The 18,292-nt window shown below is 49.1% G+C and overlaps 1 protein-coding gene across 1 annotated transcript in view; it reads right to left on the reverse strand.

The window, feature by feature from the left end:
- Positions 1–18,292, reverse strand: part of MEAK7 (MTOR associated protein, eak-7 homolog) — a 47,668-nt gene that overhangs the window by 7,736 nt on the left and 21,640 nt on the right. The window contains exons 5-8 of the mRNA XM_060132255.1: positions 17,496–17,918; positions 13,077–13,195; positions 11,279–11,458; positions 9,308–10,806 (exon numbers count right to left, since the gene is read on the reverse strand). Of these exons, the coding sequence (XP_059988238.1) occupies positions 10,693–10,806; positions 11,279–11,458; positions 13,077–13,195; positions 17,496–17,918 (836 nt within the window). The 3' untranslated portion in view covers positions 9,308–10,692. The remainder of the gene's footprint in view (positions 1–9,307; positions 10,807–11,278; positions 11,459–13,076; positions 13,196–17,495; positions 17,919–18,292) is intronic.

An 18,292-nucleotide genomic window follows, 5' to 3' on the forward strand; every position in this document is an offset into this window, starting at 1 on the left:
AATATTTTTTAAATCTCAAAACTTAACAGTTAAATTTTACAAAAAGGGCAGAAGTCTTGAACTGAGTCTTCACCAGAGAGGACATACCCACGATAAGTAAGCACAAGAAAAGATGTTCAACATCATTAACCAGTAGGGAAAGGCAACCTTAACCCACAATGAGATACACTACACACCTATTAAAGTGGCTAAAATAAAATACTGACAATACTAAGTGATGACAAGGATACACAGCATCTGGAACTCTTATATGTTGCTGATGGGGATGTAAATGCTACAGCCTCTCTGGAGAACTTGGCAACATCCTGTAAACTTTAACATACACTTAGCACGTGACCCATCACCTATTCCTAGGTATTAATCCTAAAGATGACTTATCACACAAAAATCTACGCATGGAAGTTCATGGCAGGTTTATTTACAAGAGCCAAATCTTAGAAATAACCCAAATGTCCTTAAGAGGGTGAACAGATAAAGAAACTGGTACAGCCCTACACTGGAATTCTCCCCAGCAATGAGAAGGAACATGCACAGAACAACTTGGATGGATCTCATGGGTATTATGCTGAGTGATAGTATCCAGTCTTAAAAGGTTACATACTAAATGGTTCCATTTACAGAGACCCCCAAGGTGACAAAATTATAATGATGGAAAATGGATTTGAGGTTGCTAAGGGTAGGATTAAGAGGGTGTGACTGTCGAGGGAGAACCTGAAGGAGTTTGGGGGTGATGGGATAGTTCTGTATCCCAATTGTAGTTGTGGTTTCACTGATCTACACGTGTAATAAAATTTCATATAACTTGTGGCAGGGGTCCCCAAGATTACCCTCAGGCTCAGTGATTCTCTAGAAGGACTCACACGAAGAGGACAACCAGAGGCTCTGTGTTTTGAACCCTCCCAGAATCTTCCCTTTGTCTGGTTCTCATTTGTATCCCTTCCCTGTAATAAATATGACCATCAGTATGATAGGTTTCCATGAATTTTTTTTTTTTTTTTTTTTTTTTAGCAAATTATCCAACCTGAGGGTGGTTTGGGGAATTCCCTGAACTTGCAATTGGTTTCAGAAGCCTTCGGTAGACTTTGCTATCTGGAGGACTGTGCCCTTAACTTCAAGTAGGCCTCAAATCAGGTACTGTGGAAAAACTGGTAAAATTCACATAAGGTTTGAGCTGTTTAGTTCATAGTACTGCATTAACTCTGATTTTCTGGTTTTGATCATTTGGTCTGTGGTTATTTAAGATGTTTTCATTGGGGGAAGCTGGGTGCTGGGTACACAGGAACTCTCTGCACTATTTTTACAACTTCTATGTCAATCTAAAATTATTTCAAAATAAAGTTCAAGGAAAAAAAAAGACTCAAATAAATTGAGCAAAAATATACCAGGCAAATGCAGACAACAACTCATGCAACAGGGGTGACACTACTAATGTCAGATGAGATTTTAAAAATCCAGGGCAAAAGCATTCAGTGAGACAAAGAAGGGAATTTAATAAGACATAACCACCACCAAAAATCTAATAGGCCTGGGTATGTACCAACACAACATCCAAATTCATAGAGCACAGTAGAGGAAATTTAGGAAAAACACAGAAACTTCACTAGGAGACTCTTAACTGACCACAAGCAAGGAAATAAATTGATCTCAAAAAGTAGATACAGGTGACCTCACTCATCACTAACCTGCCATGTAAGGACACCACTGAAACCTCGACTGATTCCAGGAAGTAGATGTGATACAGTTGACCTCTCTAATCACTGTTCGACAAAACCACAAAAGAGGCTTCCCTGGTGGCGCAGTGGTTGGGAGTCCGCCTGCCGATGTGGGGGATACGGGTTCGTGCCCTGGTCCAGGAGGATCCCACATGCCGCGGAGCAGCTGGGCCCGTGAGCCATGGCCGCTGGGCCTGCGCATCCGGAGCCTGTGCTCCGCAATGGGAGAGGCCACAACAGTGAGAGGCCCACGTACTGCAAAAAAAAAAAAAAAAAAAAAAAAAAAAAAACCCACAAAAGAAGCTGTGGAGAAATTCTCTAGCACACCAAAATTGTAAAACTCTTGGGCCCAAGAAAAAATCAAAATGGAACTACAGAAAACCTGGAAGCTCATCACACGCCAATCAGAATCTATAAATGTAATGGTCACGCCGTAAGATAAAGCAGAGCCCACAGAAAAAAAGTAGTAGCCCCAAATATTCTCATTTACTCTCTTTTTATTTAGTCATTTAATAATCAACTCAAAAAATGAAAATGAAAAATAACTATAAAAAAGCAGCAAAAATAATATAAAAACAATATTAACTACAAAACAAAATTGGTAGAATCTAACCTAGGGGAAAAAATGAAAGGAAAACACAGAAAAAATCTACAACTACGAAAAATTTCAAATATTTCAGTCAATCTATGTAAATTAATTTGAAGACTTAAATGATGTGGAAAATTTACTAAGAAATATAAAAAATCATCAAAACTGATCCCAGCAGAGATTTCAGACAACCCAGATGATTAAAAAAAAAAAAAAAAGGATAAGGTTATCAATAATTAACCCCTTCCCTCCACCACCAAACCAAGAAATACCAGATGGATTCTACCCAAACTTTAAGGAACTCCTTTCATTTGCATTTTCTAGAACCTGGAAGAAAGAAAGATTCTAAATTATTTTTGTAAAGCCAGCACAACTTTAAAGCGTGACCTACACAAAATGTGACCAAAACAAAACAAGAAACCACAGACCAACTCATTTATACACACTGCCACAAAAACACTAAACATGGGCCAACTGAATGAACACGTTAAGAGTGACAGTTTCGGGCTTCCCTGGTGGCGCAGTGGTTGAGAGTCCGCCTGCCAATGCAGGGGACACGGGTTCATGCCCCAGTCCGGGAAGATCCCACATGCCGCGGAGCAACTAAGCCCGTGCGCCACAACTACTGAGCCTGCATGTCACAACTATTTAAGCCCATCCTCTGCAACAAGAGAAACCACTGCAATGAGAAGTCTGCACACCGCAACGAAGAGTAGCCCCCGCTCACTGCAACTAGAGAAAGCCCACGCACAGCAATGAAGACCCAATGCAGCCAAAAATAAATAAATCAATAGATAAAATTAAAAAAAATTTTTTTTTAAAAGCACAAAGATGGCTCAGTATTTGGAACCTTAATATTTGGAAGAACTTGGTATTTCTTATTAATAACTCTGAAGAAAAACATGGATGCTAAAAAAAAAAGCTTTTTATAAAATTGAACATCTACTCTTGACACTCTTAATAACAAACACAAAGGGGTACTTTCTTTGCATGAAAAGTGTATACTTATATATATATATATATATATGAAATATCTCAGAACAAAAGCCAGCATCACACTTAATGTATAAAAGACTAGATGCATTTCCATTCAAGTCAGAATAAGAAGGATGCATCGTTATTGTTAAAATTTGGAAAGTATTTGCTGATACAATTAAACAAGAGGAAGAAATGAAAGGTCTAGAAATCAGGTAGGGAAATTATCCTTATTTCCAGGTATGCCATCATAATAGCTGCAATCAACGCAGTGTACACCTTAAACTATACAATCTTATGTGTCAATTATATCTCAATAAAGCTGGGGGGGAAAAAAAAGAAATCACACAAGCCAAAATGTAACAGAAAGATGCCAGGGGGAAAATGTCAAAATATCTTTAAAAAAAAGCAAAAACAATCCTTCAAAAATAAAGGGAAGGGGCTTCCCTGGTGGCGCAGTGGTTGAGAGTCCGCCTGCCGATGCAGGGGACATGGGTTCGTGCCCCGGTCCGGGAAGATCCCACGTGCCGCGGAGCGGCTTGGCCCGTGCGCCATGGCCGCTGAGCCTGAGCGTCCGGAGCCTGTGCTCCGCAGCGGGAGAGGCCACAACAGTGAGAGGCCCGCACACCGTAAAAAAAAAAAAAGAAAGAAAGAAAGAAAGGGAAAGACTTCCCTGGTGGCACAGTGGTTAAGAATCCGCCTGCCAATGCAAGGGACACGGGTTTGATCCCTGGTCCGGGAAGATCCCACATGTCACAGAGTAACTAAGCCCTTGCACCACAACTACTGAGCCCACGCGTCACAACTACTGAGCCCACGCGTCGCAACTACTGAAGCTCATGTGCCCTAGAGCCCACACACCACAACTACTGAGCCCGTGTGCCTAGAGCCCATGCTCCACAAGAGAAGCCGCCGCAATAAGAAGCCCACATCAAAGAGTAACCCCCGCTCGCAGCAACTAGAGAAAGCCGCAGGCAGCAACGAAAACCCAACGTAGCCAAAATAAAGGCAAAATTTGTTTTCAGACAAAAAGAATCATAATAGCTGCAAACTCCCAGAGAATTCATAGATTATCAGAAACAATGAACAGCAGTGGTTCTCTGTGTGAGGTCCCCAGACCAGCCACAGCAGAATCACCTGGAAATGTATTAGCAATGTAAATTCTCTAGTCCCTCCCCAGAACTACTGAATCAAACTCTGGGAGTGGAGGTCCCCAGTCTGTACTTTAAGAAGCCCCCTAGGTGATTCTGATGCGGGCTCAAGGTCGAGAACCACTGGATAAAAGAATTCAGTAAGGTAACGGGGTACAACACTATGTAGAAAAATCAAGAGCTTTCCAATGTTCAAAGAATCATCAGTTGGGGCGGGGGGGGAGGGGGAAGTCCACTCACAGTGCCAGCAATAACAACAAAAATTTACATAGCAAACTGAGATGTTCCTGTTCTTGGATAGGAAGAATCAGCATTAGCCAATGTCAGTTCTGCCTATGTTCATCGATATTTAATGCCATCTTGAAAATACTATCCAAAAAAAAAGAAAAAGAAAATACTATCAAACTTCTTAGAAGTAGTCAAAGTGCTACCAAAGACCAGACAAAATAAGCATGCAAGCATTTGAAGGAAAAACAAAACAAAACAAACAAACAAAAAAACCCAGTAGTAATAAAGGAATAGCTCTTACATCTTTTTCTTTTTTTGTGGTACGCGGGCCTCTCACTGTTGTGACCTCTCCCGTTGCAAAGCACAGGCTCTGGACGCGCAGGTTCAGCGGCCATGGCTCACGGGCCCGGCTGCTCCGCGGCATGTGGGATCTTCCCGGACTGGGGCACGAACCCGTGTCCCCTGCATCGGTAGGTGGACTCTCAACCACTGCGCCGCCAGGGAAGCCCAGCTCTTACATCTTTTTATCATAAAACTCTGATAATTAAAACATGAAACCTTCAGTGAGAAAGTAGCATTTTAAGTCAGTGGGAAAGAAACACACAGTTTAATATAAAATGTACTGGAATTTATTTGGGGGTAAGATAGAGGTATATTTTAAAATACAGTTTGAGCCAAAGCAATCTTGAGAAAGAAAAACAGAACTGGAGGAATCAGGCCCCATGACTTCAGGCTATACTTCAAAGCTACAGTAATCAAAACAGTATGGTACTGGCACAAAAAACAGAAATGTAGATCAATGGAACAGGATAGAAAGCCCACGCATCTATGGTGAATTAATCTATGACAAAGGAGGCAAGACTATACAATGGAGAAAAGACAGTCTCTTCAATAAGTGGTGCTGGGAAAACTGGACAGCTACATGTAAAAGAATGAAATTAGAACATTCTCTGACACCATACACAAAAATAAACTCAAAATGAGTTAAAGACCTAAATGTAATACCAGATACTATAAAACTCTTAGAGGAAAACATAGGCAGGACACTCTTTGACATAAATCGCAGCAATATCTTTTGTGATCTGTCTCCTAGAGTAATAGAAATAAAAACAAAAATAAACAAATGGGACCTAATTAAACTCAAAAGCTTTTGCGCAGCAAAGGAAACCATAAACAAAATGAAAAGACAACCCACAGAATGGGAGAAAATATTTGCAAACGAAGCAACCGACAAGGGCTTTATCTCCAAAACACAAACAGCTCATGAAGCTCAATATCAAAAACACGAACAACCCAATCAAAAAATGGGCAGAAGACCTAAACAGACATTTCTCCAAAGAAGACATACAAATGGCCAACAGGCACATGAAAAGATGCTCAACATCGCTAATTATTAGAGAGATGCAAATCAAAACTACAATGAGGTAACACCTCACACAGGTCAGAATGGCCATCATCAAAAAGCCTACAAACAATAAATGCTGGAGACGGTGTGGAGAAAAGGGAACCTTCCTACACTGTTGGTAGGAATGTAAACTGGTAGAGCCACTATGGAGAACAGTATGGAGGTTCCTTAAAACACTAAAAATAGACTTGCTATATGATCCAACAATCCCACTACTGGGCATATATCAGGGAAAACCATAGTTCGGAAGCTATAAACCATGGTTTATAAACCATAGTTCCAATGTTCATTGCAGCACTATTTACAGAAGCCAAGACATGGAAGCAACCTAAGTGTCCATCGACAGAGGACTGGATAAAGAACGTGGTGTATATATACAATGGAATATTACTCAGCCATTAAAAAAAATGAAATAATGTCATTTGGAGCAACATGGATGGACCTGGAGACTATCATACTAAGTGAAGTAAGCCAGACAGAAAAAGACAAATATCGTATGATATCATTTATATGAGGAATCTTTAAAAAATGATACCAATGAATTTATTTACAAAACAGAAACAGACTCACAGACTTTGAAAACAAACTTATGGTTGCCAAAGGGGAAAGGCAATGGGGGGATAAACTGGAAGTTTAGGATTGACATGTACACACTACTATATGTAAAATAGATAACCAACAAGGACCTACTATACAGCACAGGGAACTCTACTCAATATTCTATAATAACATAAATGTGAAAAGAAGTTGGAAAAGAACAGATATATGTACAACCGAATCACTTTGCTGTACACCTGAAACTAATACAACATTGTATATCAACTATAGTTCAATATAAAATAAAAAAATTTTTTAAAGAGAATCAAAAAAATAAAAAATTAAAATACATTTTGAATGGATTGAAGATTCAGAAGTATAAGTGGAAAGCACAGTAGTAGTAGAAGAAAACACGGTATTTCTTTTTGTTTAATCTCAGAGTGGAGAAAAACTTCCTAAGCAAACCACACATCTCAGAAGCTGGGAAATATGATGACATCAAATGCAAAATTTATGTACGGAAAAATAAAGGCAGACAAACTGGAAAAAACATTTACCACACGCGGCCAATGCCATTTTGCTTAATTCAAAAGAGCACTCTTGGAATTCCCTGCTGGCGCAGTGGTTAAGAATCTGCCTGCCAATGCAGGGGACACAGGTTCGAGCCCTGGTCCGGGAAGATCCCACGTACCGCGGGGCAACTAAGCCCGTGCGCCACAACTACTGAGCCTGTGCTCTAGAGCCCACGAGCCACAACTACACAGCCCGCGTGCCACAGCTACTGAAGCCCGCACCTCTAGAGCCCATGCTGCACAACAAGAGAAGCCACTGCAACGAAGAGTAGCCCTCGCTCACCACAACTAGAGAAAGCCTGCGCGTGCAGCAATGAAGACCCAACGCAGCCAAAAATAAATAAATAAAGTTTTTTTTTTTAAAAAGAGCACTTTTGCAAACCAATAACACCCACACCCTAGGAAACCAGGTGAGAGATAGGACACACACCGTTCTTGAAAAATGAAGCTCTTCACTGTCATTCATAAGAGAAAAAAAAATTAGTTTTCAAGCATCCGGTAAACAAAAACTAAATTTTAATATAGTATTGGTGCAAACATGGCAAACAGGCATCCCAGGTCTCAAAAGTATAAATCTAGCTTGAAAGAGGTTCATTTGTTAATACCTAAATAAAAAAGCATGTACCTTTTGATCCAGCAATTCAGCTTCAAAGAGTTTATTCGCCAGACAAAACCACACCAAGATGTATATAAACGATATTCATTCCATTGTAGCTAACAATTAGCTACAAACGGACCGTTCCCCAGCCGGGGATGGCTGAACACCAGCAAGGATGGGGCATCCATCTCATGGGACATTACATAGACAATGAGAATAAATGGGTAGACACAGAGCAATTTCCACCCAAAAAAAGGTGAGGGACACACCAGTGTGTACAACACATTACCTCTTGGGAACAAAATGCTAGAGCGGAGTCAGGAGGAAGATTTAGCTTTCAAGTTACATCCTTTTGTATTTTGACCTTTTTTGCTGTGTATGCATAAGCTAATTTTTTAATTAAAAAAAAATATGGTGTGTCTATCAACAGATGACTGGATAAATATGTGGTGTGCATATATATACATACATATGAGTATGTGGTGTGTGTGTACATACATATAATGGAATATTACTCAGCCATAAAAAAGAATGAAATTTTGCCATTTGCAGCAACATGGATGGACTTGGAGGGCATTATGCTAAATGAAGTAAGTCAGAGAAAGACAAATCCTGTCTGATATCACTTATATGTGAAATCTAAAAAATACAACAAACTAGTGAATAAAACAAAAAAGAAGCAGACTCACAAATACAGAGACCAAGCTAGTGGTTACCAGTGGGGAGGGGCGATATGGGGGGGGGGATTATGGGATTATATAAGACCACGTGTGTGAAACCTTTTAAAATTGTAAAGCACTGGAGAATTTAAAGACTCTTTCATTCAATAAAAGAAAAAAATTTCCAGAAAAAAATATGGTGGGGGAGAAAAGTACCAACAGCCATGCTGTACCATGAACAGCGTTTTTTCACCGCTTTCTTCCAGCGCCTATCAGGGGCCCTTATGAGTCTTCACCTCCAGGGAGACCGCTAGTCCTTACTACCTGAATTCTTACTCCCATTTTATCAAAGAACAAACTCATCACATGTTAAAACTAGCATCACGGGTTTCTCAGGCCCAGGAGGAGCGTGGTTCCTCGGGTCCTGTGGCCCCGGGCACGGCTGACACCAAACTGGTCTGTGTGCTCGGGACCACACGTGCTGGGGAATCACACGGCTGCCCCACACCCCCTGCGAGGGCCGAACACCCCAGGGGACCAAGCGCCTGGGCTGGGCGCCCAGCTTCCCTCGAGGAGGTGTGCTGTCTTAGGAAACCGTCAGGCCCCCAGGTATGTCCTGCACTCTTGTTAGAAGAGGCACAAGGCAGAAAACAGGCCGGCAGACACATCCAGCCTCTCTGACAGCCACAGACAGGGGCCGTAGGAAGTGGTCTCCAACGGACCTTTCATTAGCGAGGCATTATTTCACTGCATTTTTCTAAAAAAACATTCTGTAACACACTGAAGACTCGGGGCCTAATTCTTCAGATTACGGTAAGGATATGTGACGATCCTAATATCCTGCATCTGCTTCCCATCAATTAAGAAGTCACAAAATGTACCTGAGAAGCTGTTAAAAACTGGCTTTTTATAAGGAAAATCGATCATGACCGAGCGTGCATGTCACTGTCTGAGCACCTCTCTTCGAAGGCCCATGTGCAAGGCCTTCTGCTCGGCTCAGCGCAGAGTGTGACGAGCCTCCCGGTGGAAAATGCAGAGCCTGTGAAATGCAAACAGCTCGGTTTACTATGGCTTATAATCGGGGGCAACTCAATAACAAGGCAGCATCTCGTCAGATCTGCAGAAGGGCAATGGGTAGCAAAGGGCAAAGCTCCGCTGAGCGGGATTCTCAGTGTCCGGAGATTCTTCAGGCCGCCTCCGAGGGATGCAGGGACTGGAAGGGACACGGCAGCTCTGCCTGAGGTCCAGCCCACCAACATCTTTGCTAGCACTTCAGGATCACTGTTCGTTTAAAGCAAGTCCATGCTGTCAAAGTACCCAACATCCCCTCAGGAAGCAGCACGGGGTGGGGGTGATGCTGGGAGGTCAGGAGCCCGGGCCAGTCCAGTTACTCACCACTAATTCCTGCGACAGGCCATACGTGTATTAACAGGAATCTTAGCCTCAGGGCCCCAAATGGCCCCACGTTTAAATTAGTAAGAGAACCACAACTTTGCTTCTCTGTAGACCTCCTGGTTTTCCCATTTGCTCATAGCACAGACTCACTTAACTCATCATTGACCGGGGCATTTTTGCAGAAACTAACGCCTGTGGATGGCGATTTGTTAGGTAAATGAATACTGAAACGTCTCTGGTCAATGATGTTTGGGTAACAAAAGACGTATTAATACGTCTCTGGTCAGTAATGTGTTAAAAACAGCTGAGAAAGGCAGATACTGAACCTTACTGAAGACCCATATCACCGTTATCTTCAAAATCTCCAGCTGTTACCCCCGTTAGTACACTCCTGTGCTTTTTTTTTTTCCGAAATACAAAAATTCCATGTCAGAGGAAGCTGTTCCCCAAAGGGTTGAGATTCCCATCTGAGCACTTCTGCCCTTTACCAGTAGAAATGGGACATCGAGGCTTTTAGCTGGGAGGCCTGTGCAGAGGCCAAGTGACCCTCAGTGAGTGGACTCCCCCTCCCCTACAGCAAGAACTCAAATCCCCAACCACTGCTAATTCCAGTCGGTCTCAAACGTCTCAGCATCGTCTTTGGATTTCATCTGTACAAAATGAGCGAAGTCCAGGAATCAAGCTGGTAATTGGACACATTTCGGGGGAGACACACCCACCAATCGATATATAGCATCAGAGGAACTGTACTCTGTTTCAATTAGGCACCTCCAGGACCACCTAGACGTGACCAGCACGCTCTGGATTAAAGTAAAACACAGTCTGCAGGCTGTGCTCCAGCTCCAGGAAGGCCCGTGCTGGGGGCTCTGCCTCACTGGTCCTCAGGCACCTCCCGGAGCCCTTCGCTGTGGCGAATCCGCCCACTGACTTCCAGCAGGGCCTGGGCCGTAGGGTCCACGTCCAGAACGCTCTTGGTGTTCTTGGCCTTGGGAAGAAGGGAAGGATGGGTGTGTTCAGTGACCAAAACCAGGCAGTGACGTCCTGCTGCTGTCAAGTTTATCAGAGGGGAATTTCCTACTGTCGCCACAAGGGAAATGTGGTAGAGGCTCCTCCCCCGAGCCCCACTGAGTGCCCCCGCCCCGGGATGCCATCGCTGGGAGGTGACAAGACGCAGGGGCCCCAACGGCGACTCACCATCAAACACTGGAACTAGAAGGAACCCCGGACCCTCCTCATCTTGCAGACAAGTCCCCACCCCCCCGGGATCCCACCTCCCTGGCGTGGTTCTTTCTAATAAACCTCCACAGACCCCAGACAGCATCCTCTGCTCTGCTGTGCACCCACTGGCATCCCTCTGGCCAGCAACGGCTGCTGGAAACAAACTGGAATAAACCATCTCCAGATGGAGGAGTAAAAGGGACAAAGCCGAGAAAGGGGAGAAACGCCCCCAGGCTCACCAGCTGTGTCACCGAAGCATCTCCCACCGCCCACACCTCCATCTTCTCGAACCGGAAGTCCTCCTGGGCCGAGAGCTGAGGGCTGTTGTACGTGGTACATGTGGGCTTGGCCTTGCTGTGTCCTTTCCCGAAATCGACATCGATCCACAGGCCAAAATAATTGTGCTGCCCTCCCATGCCCTGCGGAGGGAGGGGCATAGCACCGCCTCGGTCTGGAGCACCGGACACCTGAAGCCCACCCCAGCCGTCATGCCACCGGGGCGTACGAGAAGTGAACGCAATTTTCTTCCTTTCTTTTTTTTTTTAACTGTGAAATACATATTCACAGATTGATACAATTTAAGTATCCCATGACAAGTTCCTAGAACACTCATCAAGGTGTCCTGACTCTTACCCCATGGCCCCTTCTCACGGGGCTGCACTGGCAGGAAACACAAGGGACAAGAGAGGACAAAAGAATACAGGCCCTCAGGCCTAGAGACCCCAGTTGGTAAAATAAGGGGAGAGGTCTACACCGCACTTCCCGGACAGGGATGCCAATCCGTACCCGGCCCAGGACCCGGCGCTCAAGCAGGCAGGTCGTTCACTCAGCACAGCAGGGAGGGAAAGGAGGAGGCAGCCCCGGGAAGGCGGGAACCACTCGGCACACGGCCGGCTCTGAGCTAGCGGCCGATGGGAACAGACTGCTGTTCAACCTCTCTGATCCCTTTCCCTCTCCACCAGTGCCTCCCCCCACCCCGGGCCCGGAGAGCCTGAAGCTAACGCCAGAGCAAGAGACCAGGGCAGGAAATGCAGCTAACCTCGGGGCTGCTTCTCCCCTCAGGCCGATTACTGACCACCACCGAGACCCACTGGGTGCTGCTCCTGAGGCCAAGGCCCTCGCCCCTGTCATCACCAAACTGACCTTTCTTTTTTTTTTTTTTTCCGGTACGCAGGCCTCTCACTGTTGTGGCCTCTCGCATTGCAGAGCACAAGCTCCAGACACGCAGGCTCAGCAGCCATGGCTCACGGGCCCAGCCGCTCCGCGGCACGTGGGATCCTCCCGGACCGGGGCACGAACCCGTGTCCCCTGCATCAGCAGGCGGACTCTCAACCACTGCGCCACCAGGGAAGCCCCAAACTGTCCTTTCTGAAAGGCGTCCAGGGTCATCAGGTGGCCCTGTGGGAGCCTCAGAGTGAGCCTGGGAAGGAGCACAGGGCCCTCTCCACACCGACAAGATGGACCAGTCCCCCCGGCCCTTGGCTTTGCAGAGACAGAGCTGGAATTTCCCGAGAGGGGCTTTTTAAGAAGCAGGGGAAAGAAATAGGCTGGTGCTGCCAGGACACACATTTCTCACCCAAGCTAAGCATCTGTGTGGGCGCCCGTCCCCACCACCGCCCCCGGCCTTCCCCCACGTCCTCTTCTTCCTGTGGCTGAGTCCCAGCTGGAGCACAGAGCAGACAACCCCCCGTGGGTCCAAAGGGTCTGGGGAGCCCAGCCCCGGCCCCGCACCCGGGTGGTGCCCCAGGCAGGGCAGCATCTCCAGCCACGAAGGCCACAGACCAACCACCTGATGGCCAGGAACACTGGGCGACTCCGTCATTTGCACACAAACCCCGGAAATGCCCCAATAGAGGCCCCTTTTTTCCACGAGAGAAATTCTGTCCTCGTTGTCGCTCATCGCATCACCACCCTGAGACTCGGACAGAACGAACTGAGCGCGTACGGCTGCCCTGACGCAGGGCGGAGTGTCCCCGGGCACGTCGGGGTCAGTGCATCACCACGGGGGGAACGTGCCCTGCCCGCCCAAGTCCTTACCAGTCCATTCGGGATGGTCTGCTGCCCTTGATTCAGGTACATGTAGTGGTCATTGTAGCCCGTGGAGGTGTACACGGCCATGCTGGGGGAGATGGAGAACAGGAAGCACCTGTCATCCCCTGAAATCGATCACAGCAAGAAGAAGCAAGGTCAGCCATCGGCGCTGGGCACAGGGAGAAGCAGGAAACGGAAATGGGCCGTGGCTCGGATGGCTGAGCAGGAAGGGCTGCCCTCGGGTCCTCGGCGTGCGCGGGGCTCCTGTGCATTGGGGGCAGGGCCGGCCGGCCAGCGGGCGGAGCCCGGGACCGTAGGATGAGCTGCGGGTGACCGTTACAAAGGAATGTGACATCTGCTTGCTGGGAACACCTGTTAGCGCTCTCCCGGGGAGATGGGAGCCCTGCCCCACTGCCCCAGAGTCAGCAAGAGCAGCCTCGTCTCAACTAAGGAGCAAGCGGCAGGCGGCCACTCCTCGTATTGGCTGGGCACTCACGTGGCCTCAAGTAGGCACATCACCCAGAGCGGAGAAGGCAGGGTACCTGCAGACACAGCTGCCCACAGGGAGGGGCAGGGACACGCAGGGAAAGGGGACCCTCTACCTTTGCCCGGGCACAGGAGTGGGCATGCCACCACTCAGAGCAGGTACCGGTCAAAATCCTGGAAATGAACAGCACCCTCCATCTCAGAGACTCCTGCCCTCCCCGACGCACTCACTAGGGAGGGGACGGAGGCTGCACCTCACCAAGGGAACTCCCGGCTAGGCCAGAGCCAGACCAGAGATGCTCCCCACAGCTGTGAGACCTTGGCCGGAAGGACCGCCCCTTGACGGTGACAGCGTGAGGGCACCTGACACAGGACCGAGCTCAGGTACTTGGGGGTCGGGCCATTCGTCAGGTGGGAAGGACGCTCCAGGAAGCTCCAGGGAGCCCGAATGTGGAGGGCGGACAGGAAGGGGGCTTTGAGCCCCAGAGGGGCCTTGGGGAGGACAGCCCTCGGCCACAGATGGGCCTGGACCTGCCGAGTCAGGACCAGTGACGCTCGGGCCTCTGCGGGGACTTAGCTCCCCCAGAGTCGGGAAGGACATCCTGAGGTGCAGACGGTTGGGTGAGAGCCACTCAGGGAGGAGGGACCCCACAGGGCATGGGGGAAACAGCAGGGCCCTCGGCTATAGTGCAGGGTGTGAGCCCTGGTTGGGGAAAGGGGGAGGTGAGCCTGGGGAGGTCACCGGGACCAGGTGGCACAGGGCTCCCCTCCAGGCTTAAGACTCCGGCTTGAGTCCATGTGCCTCAGAAGGTTGGGTTTAGCCTCAAGGAATTGCCTGGTCCCACCTGTGGCCCCGGGCACTGGGCCTAAGCATCACTTTGCCTTGCCATCCTAAGGCTGCCTGTCAACCAACATTTACTGGGTCCCGGATACTAAGTGAGGTGATGGGGCCACAAAGCGTGGGCCCCTTGGCTACAACGGACCCCACTCTAGTCCATCCTCCGGTCTGTGCCCAGAGAGAAGGGCCCCGTGGGGAAGATGACCCTCGAGGGTGCAGGGCAAGGACCAAGGAGTCATATGACCCGTAAAAACATCACTTCCACAGAGGGGCTCCTCACCCAACTCTCACAGTGACACCACCACCCATCGCCCAGTGGGTTACAAGCTGCCATTCCTGTGGTTCTGGGGAACGGAGGCCCAGAGACGGTAAGCAACTTGCCCAGGACAGAGCCGGACTCAGCTCAGAGCTGCGGGCCTGTAGCTGCCCCCTGGACGACAGAGCCGAAAATGAAGTGACCCAGCGGCTGTCACAAGGCTCAAATACTCAAGGCTCAAATACTCGGAGTGATTGTTTCCCGGGACAAATGGACAGGAACGCCCTGAACTTGACTGGAATCTGTGATGCTAGGCTGCCCCCTGCTGGAATTCTGTCCTCACGCTTCAGAACAGAATGAGCTCAAGTTTGAAAACATGGTAATCTCATTTTTCCACCTTTCTTCAAGAAGATGAATTCTGCTTGTTAATAAAACATGAAGACGCAGCAGAGCTGACCTGGAGTTAATACTAAAGGAGCTGGAAGAAGCGGAAGTTCCGTCTATAATAATGATTCTCAGGGTTTTCCCACATCCTCCAACCACACAGAGACCCAGCCCGTCACCCCCCCAGAGCCCCTCCCCGTGACACTGTGACAGAGAGACCTGGGTGTGTGGAAGCCCAGGCCTGAGACTGGGGTCCCCAGAAGGGCCGCCTTCCAAGGTCAGCCCTTGGCTGGCGTCTGGGAAGGTGGATTTGGGGAGGGTCCCCCCCTCCCAAGACTGATGAGCGGCTCCCTGTGCCTAGGCCGCGTGTACAGACGGGGGTGCTGGTGCCGGACTCCTGCTGTCCTCCTGCGAGTCTGGGGTTTGGGTGCGTGCCAGGCAGAGGGTGCTCGTGTGACCAGTCCCCCCAGTAAAGACCCTGGGCGCTGAACCTCTAACACGTCCCTGATGGACGACGCTGCACACGTGCTGTCACAGCTCGCGGCTGGGGGAATTTAGCGTGTCCTGGGCGACCCCATTAGAGAGGATGCTGGAGCCTGGCTCCCCCGGACTTCACCCCCCCAACCCCTACCCAGCCTCTGAGCTGATCGTGCTCTGCATCCTCTCACTGTAATAGATCAGCTGTGATGACAGCTGCGTCCCCGAGTCCTCCTAGCGACTCACTGATATGTGGGTGGTCTTAAGGGACCCTGACACAGTGCGGAAGGGCTGGTAGCAACAGCTGGATTAAAGATCTAGAATAATCTAAAACCTAGAGAGAACCAAACCCTGGAAGCAACAGGATCTCGGGGATGAAGGCACCCAGCCTTCACACCATGATCCCTTCCACCCACCCCAGACAAGGGCCACCCCACCACTGCTAAAAGCCCTCCTGTAATGGCACCTCTGCACCTGGACACGGCTCCCCAACCAGCAGAAGCTTCCCTGGTGCAAGGAAGATGGGAACAATTCCAGAAGCGTGCAGTCCCGTAGAGGACCGCGGGGAGTAGGTGGCACTTGTGTGGTCGGGAAGGCTTCCTGAAGGAGGTGACCCTGGACTGAGTCCCGACAACGAGCTGACTGTGCACAGGTGGAAGAGGGAGAAAAAGCAGCATGTGGCAAGTCCTGAGATGAGAGCGCGGCCTGTTCTGGAAACTTGGGGTAATTCAGTGAGCCTGAGCCCAGGGCCCAGGGCACAGGAGAGGCCGTGAGGCTGGAGATAAGGATTCACCATTCTGAGTGCACTGGGGTCCGTCCAAGGGTCTCCAGGGGACAAGCACCACGGCAGGTGGGCTGGGATGTGGCAAGTGAACTGGACGGGTGAGACCAGGAGGCGAGGGCCAGGCAGAAGGCACCCGCAGCAATGCAGGTGAGAGTGGGGTGGAGAGAAGAGGGAGCGGGGACGCAGGCAGAGTGGATGCAGCTGACAGCTGTCTGGCTACGATGTGCAGCCCCCATCCCAGAGGAGCACGTGGCCTTTCTCCCCCGTATTTCGCATCTCAGGACCCTGGGTTCTCCCTTCCACTGACCCAGCCAGGGAGGGTGTTAGCCTCACCCCCTCACTGGGAGGGACTCTCCCCGGAACTGCGTCGGCCAGGCTGCCCCATTTAGCTGAGGGGAGTGAGGACAGGCCTGTATCCGGCTGCTCAGAGCCACTAGGAAAAGGCCTCCATCTCACAGCTGTTGGCCCCCAGGAGACCTTCTGAGAACAGAGACTCGGGCAGGTCCCAGGGGACACACCGTGACATCAATCCTGGGAAGACAGGTTCACCTCTGAGTACGAGAACAGCCCACTGACAGGAGATGAGCGTTTTCAAAAAGAGTCCTTTAAGAGCGTTTATCAGAGTAGTTCTTTGAGGAAGGGAAGTATTTCATCAGGGCCTTTGATCCAGGGCATTCAAGGTCTAGCAAAGAGCTTCCAATCTCCAGCAAAATCACAAAACCGAAAAACTACGGGCAGAAGCAGCAAAGCAGACCCACACAGGGGGTTCCAGGAAAGGAAGACGGTCCTCCGAGAAAACACACCCCACCTGCAAGAGCCGGTACCTCCCAGTCCCCTATGCAGCACCTACGGCCCAGCCTCGCCCGCGGTCAGGACCTGGCATCGTTTAATGCTGATCCGCTGTTTCCTCACCTGAAGGCCAGGGGTGAGGACAGCTGTCCTGCTCACCTGACCCTGCAGCCAGAATCTATAGAGAATCTATAGAGAATCTATAGAGAATCCATGAAGTTAAACCATCATAAAGAAACACCCCGTTTCACTATCCTCCCAAACACGTCTAGCAAAACGCCTGCGGGAGGAGATGGAAGAAACACGCACATCCCCTGGCGGGGCTCGGAGGTCTCCACACAGCAGCCGTCTGACCAGAACTTGGAACGAGCACTGGTGCTACCATGTGGGGTTTTGGTGGCCAAGACTCACCTTGAAACTGAGGTTTGACCTCCCAGGAGCAGGAAGCAAAGCCACCGAACACATGGCCGTCGTGGTCCTCGAGCAGCACCACGCAGGGCCCGCAGTGTGTGATGCGCCCGCAGAGCTGGGCGAAGCTGTGCCCGTGGAGCTCGGATGAGAACAGCAGGCGCCAGTGGTGCCTCTGCTCCCTGGGCAGGTGGGAGTTGATGTAGATAACGGACAGGACATCCAGGACGCTCGCAAACTCCCGTCCCTGGTCGACTTGGCGCTCGGGGACCAGGGTGGCCAGATCGACGGACGAGCCCAGGAGGAGGAAGCCTTGGTGGATGACCACGCTCAGAAACGTGGCCACGTGGGGAGCCCGGAACACCCAGTCCTCAACTGTGGTTCGGTCACATTCCAGCCGCTGAGGCCCCAGAGGCTTCTCTCCGCCTAGGGGAGGAGAAAACAGTATCAGTGGGTGAGGACATCGCCTTTTCTCTACTTACCTAAACCTGCTCTGTCCAGCGGGGGAGGCACGCGTGGTTCGTCTGCATTGAGATGCACAGTAAGTGTAAAATGCACACCCCATTTCAAAGGCTTGGCGTGAAAAAGAAAATGAACGTAAAATATCTCATTTTTTTTACATTGATTGCGAATGTTAAAGTATACTTTGGACATATTCTTAAGATTAATTTTGCTTGTTTCTTTTTGGTATTTCCATGTGGTTACTGAAATATGTAAAATTTCACATGTGGTTGGCTTTGGAGTTCACATTCTGTCTCTATCGGACAGTGCTCATCTAAACAATTCAATATCGACACTCT

The sequence above is a fragment of the Lagenorhynchus albirostris genome, chromosome 19 (assembly GCF_949774975.1).
Source record: "Lagenorhynchus albirostris chromosome 19, mLagAlb1.1, whole genome shotgun sequence".
In the NCBI taxonomy this organism is placed as follows: Eukaryota; Metazoa; Chordata; class Mammalia; order Artiodactyla; family Delphinidae; genus Lagenorhynchus; species Lagenorhynchus albirostris.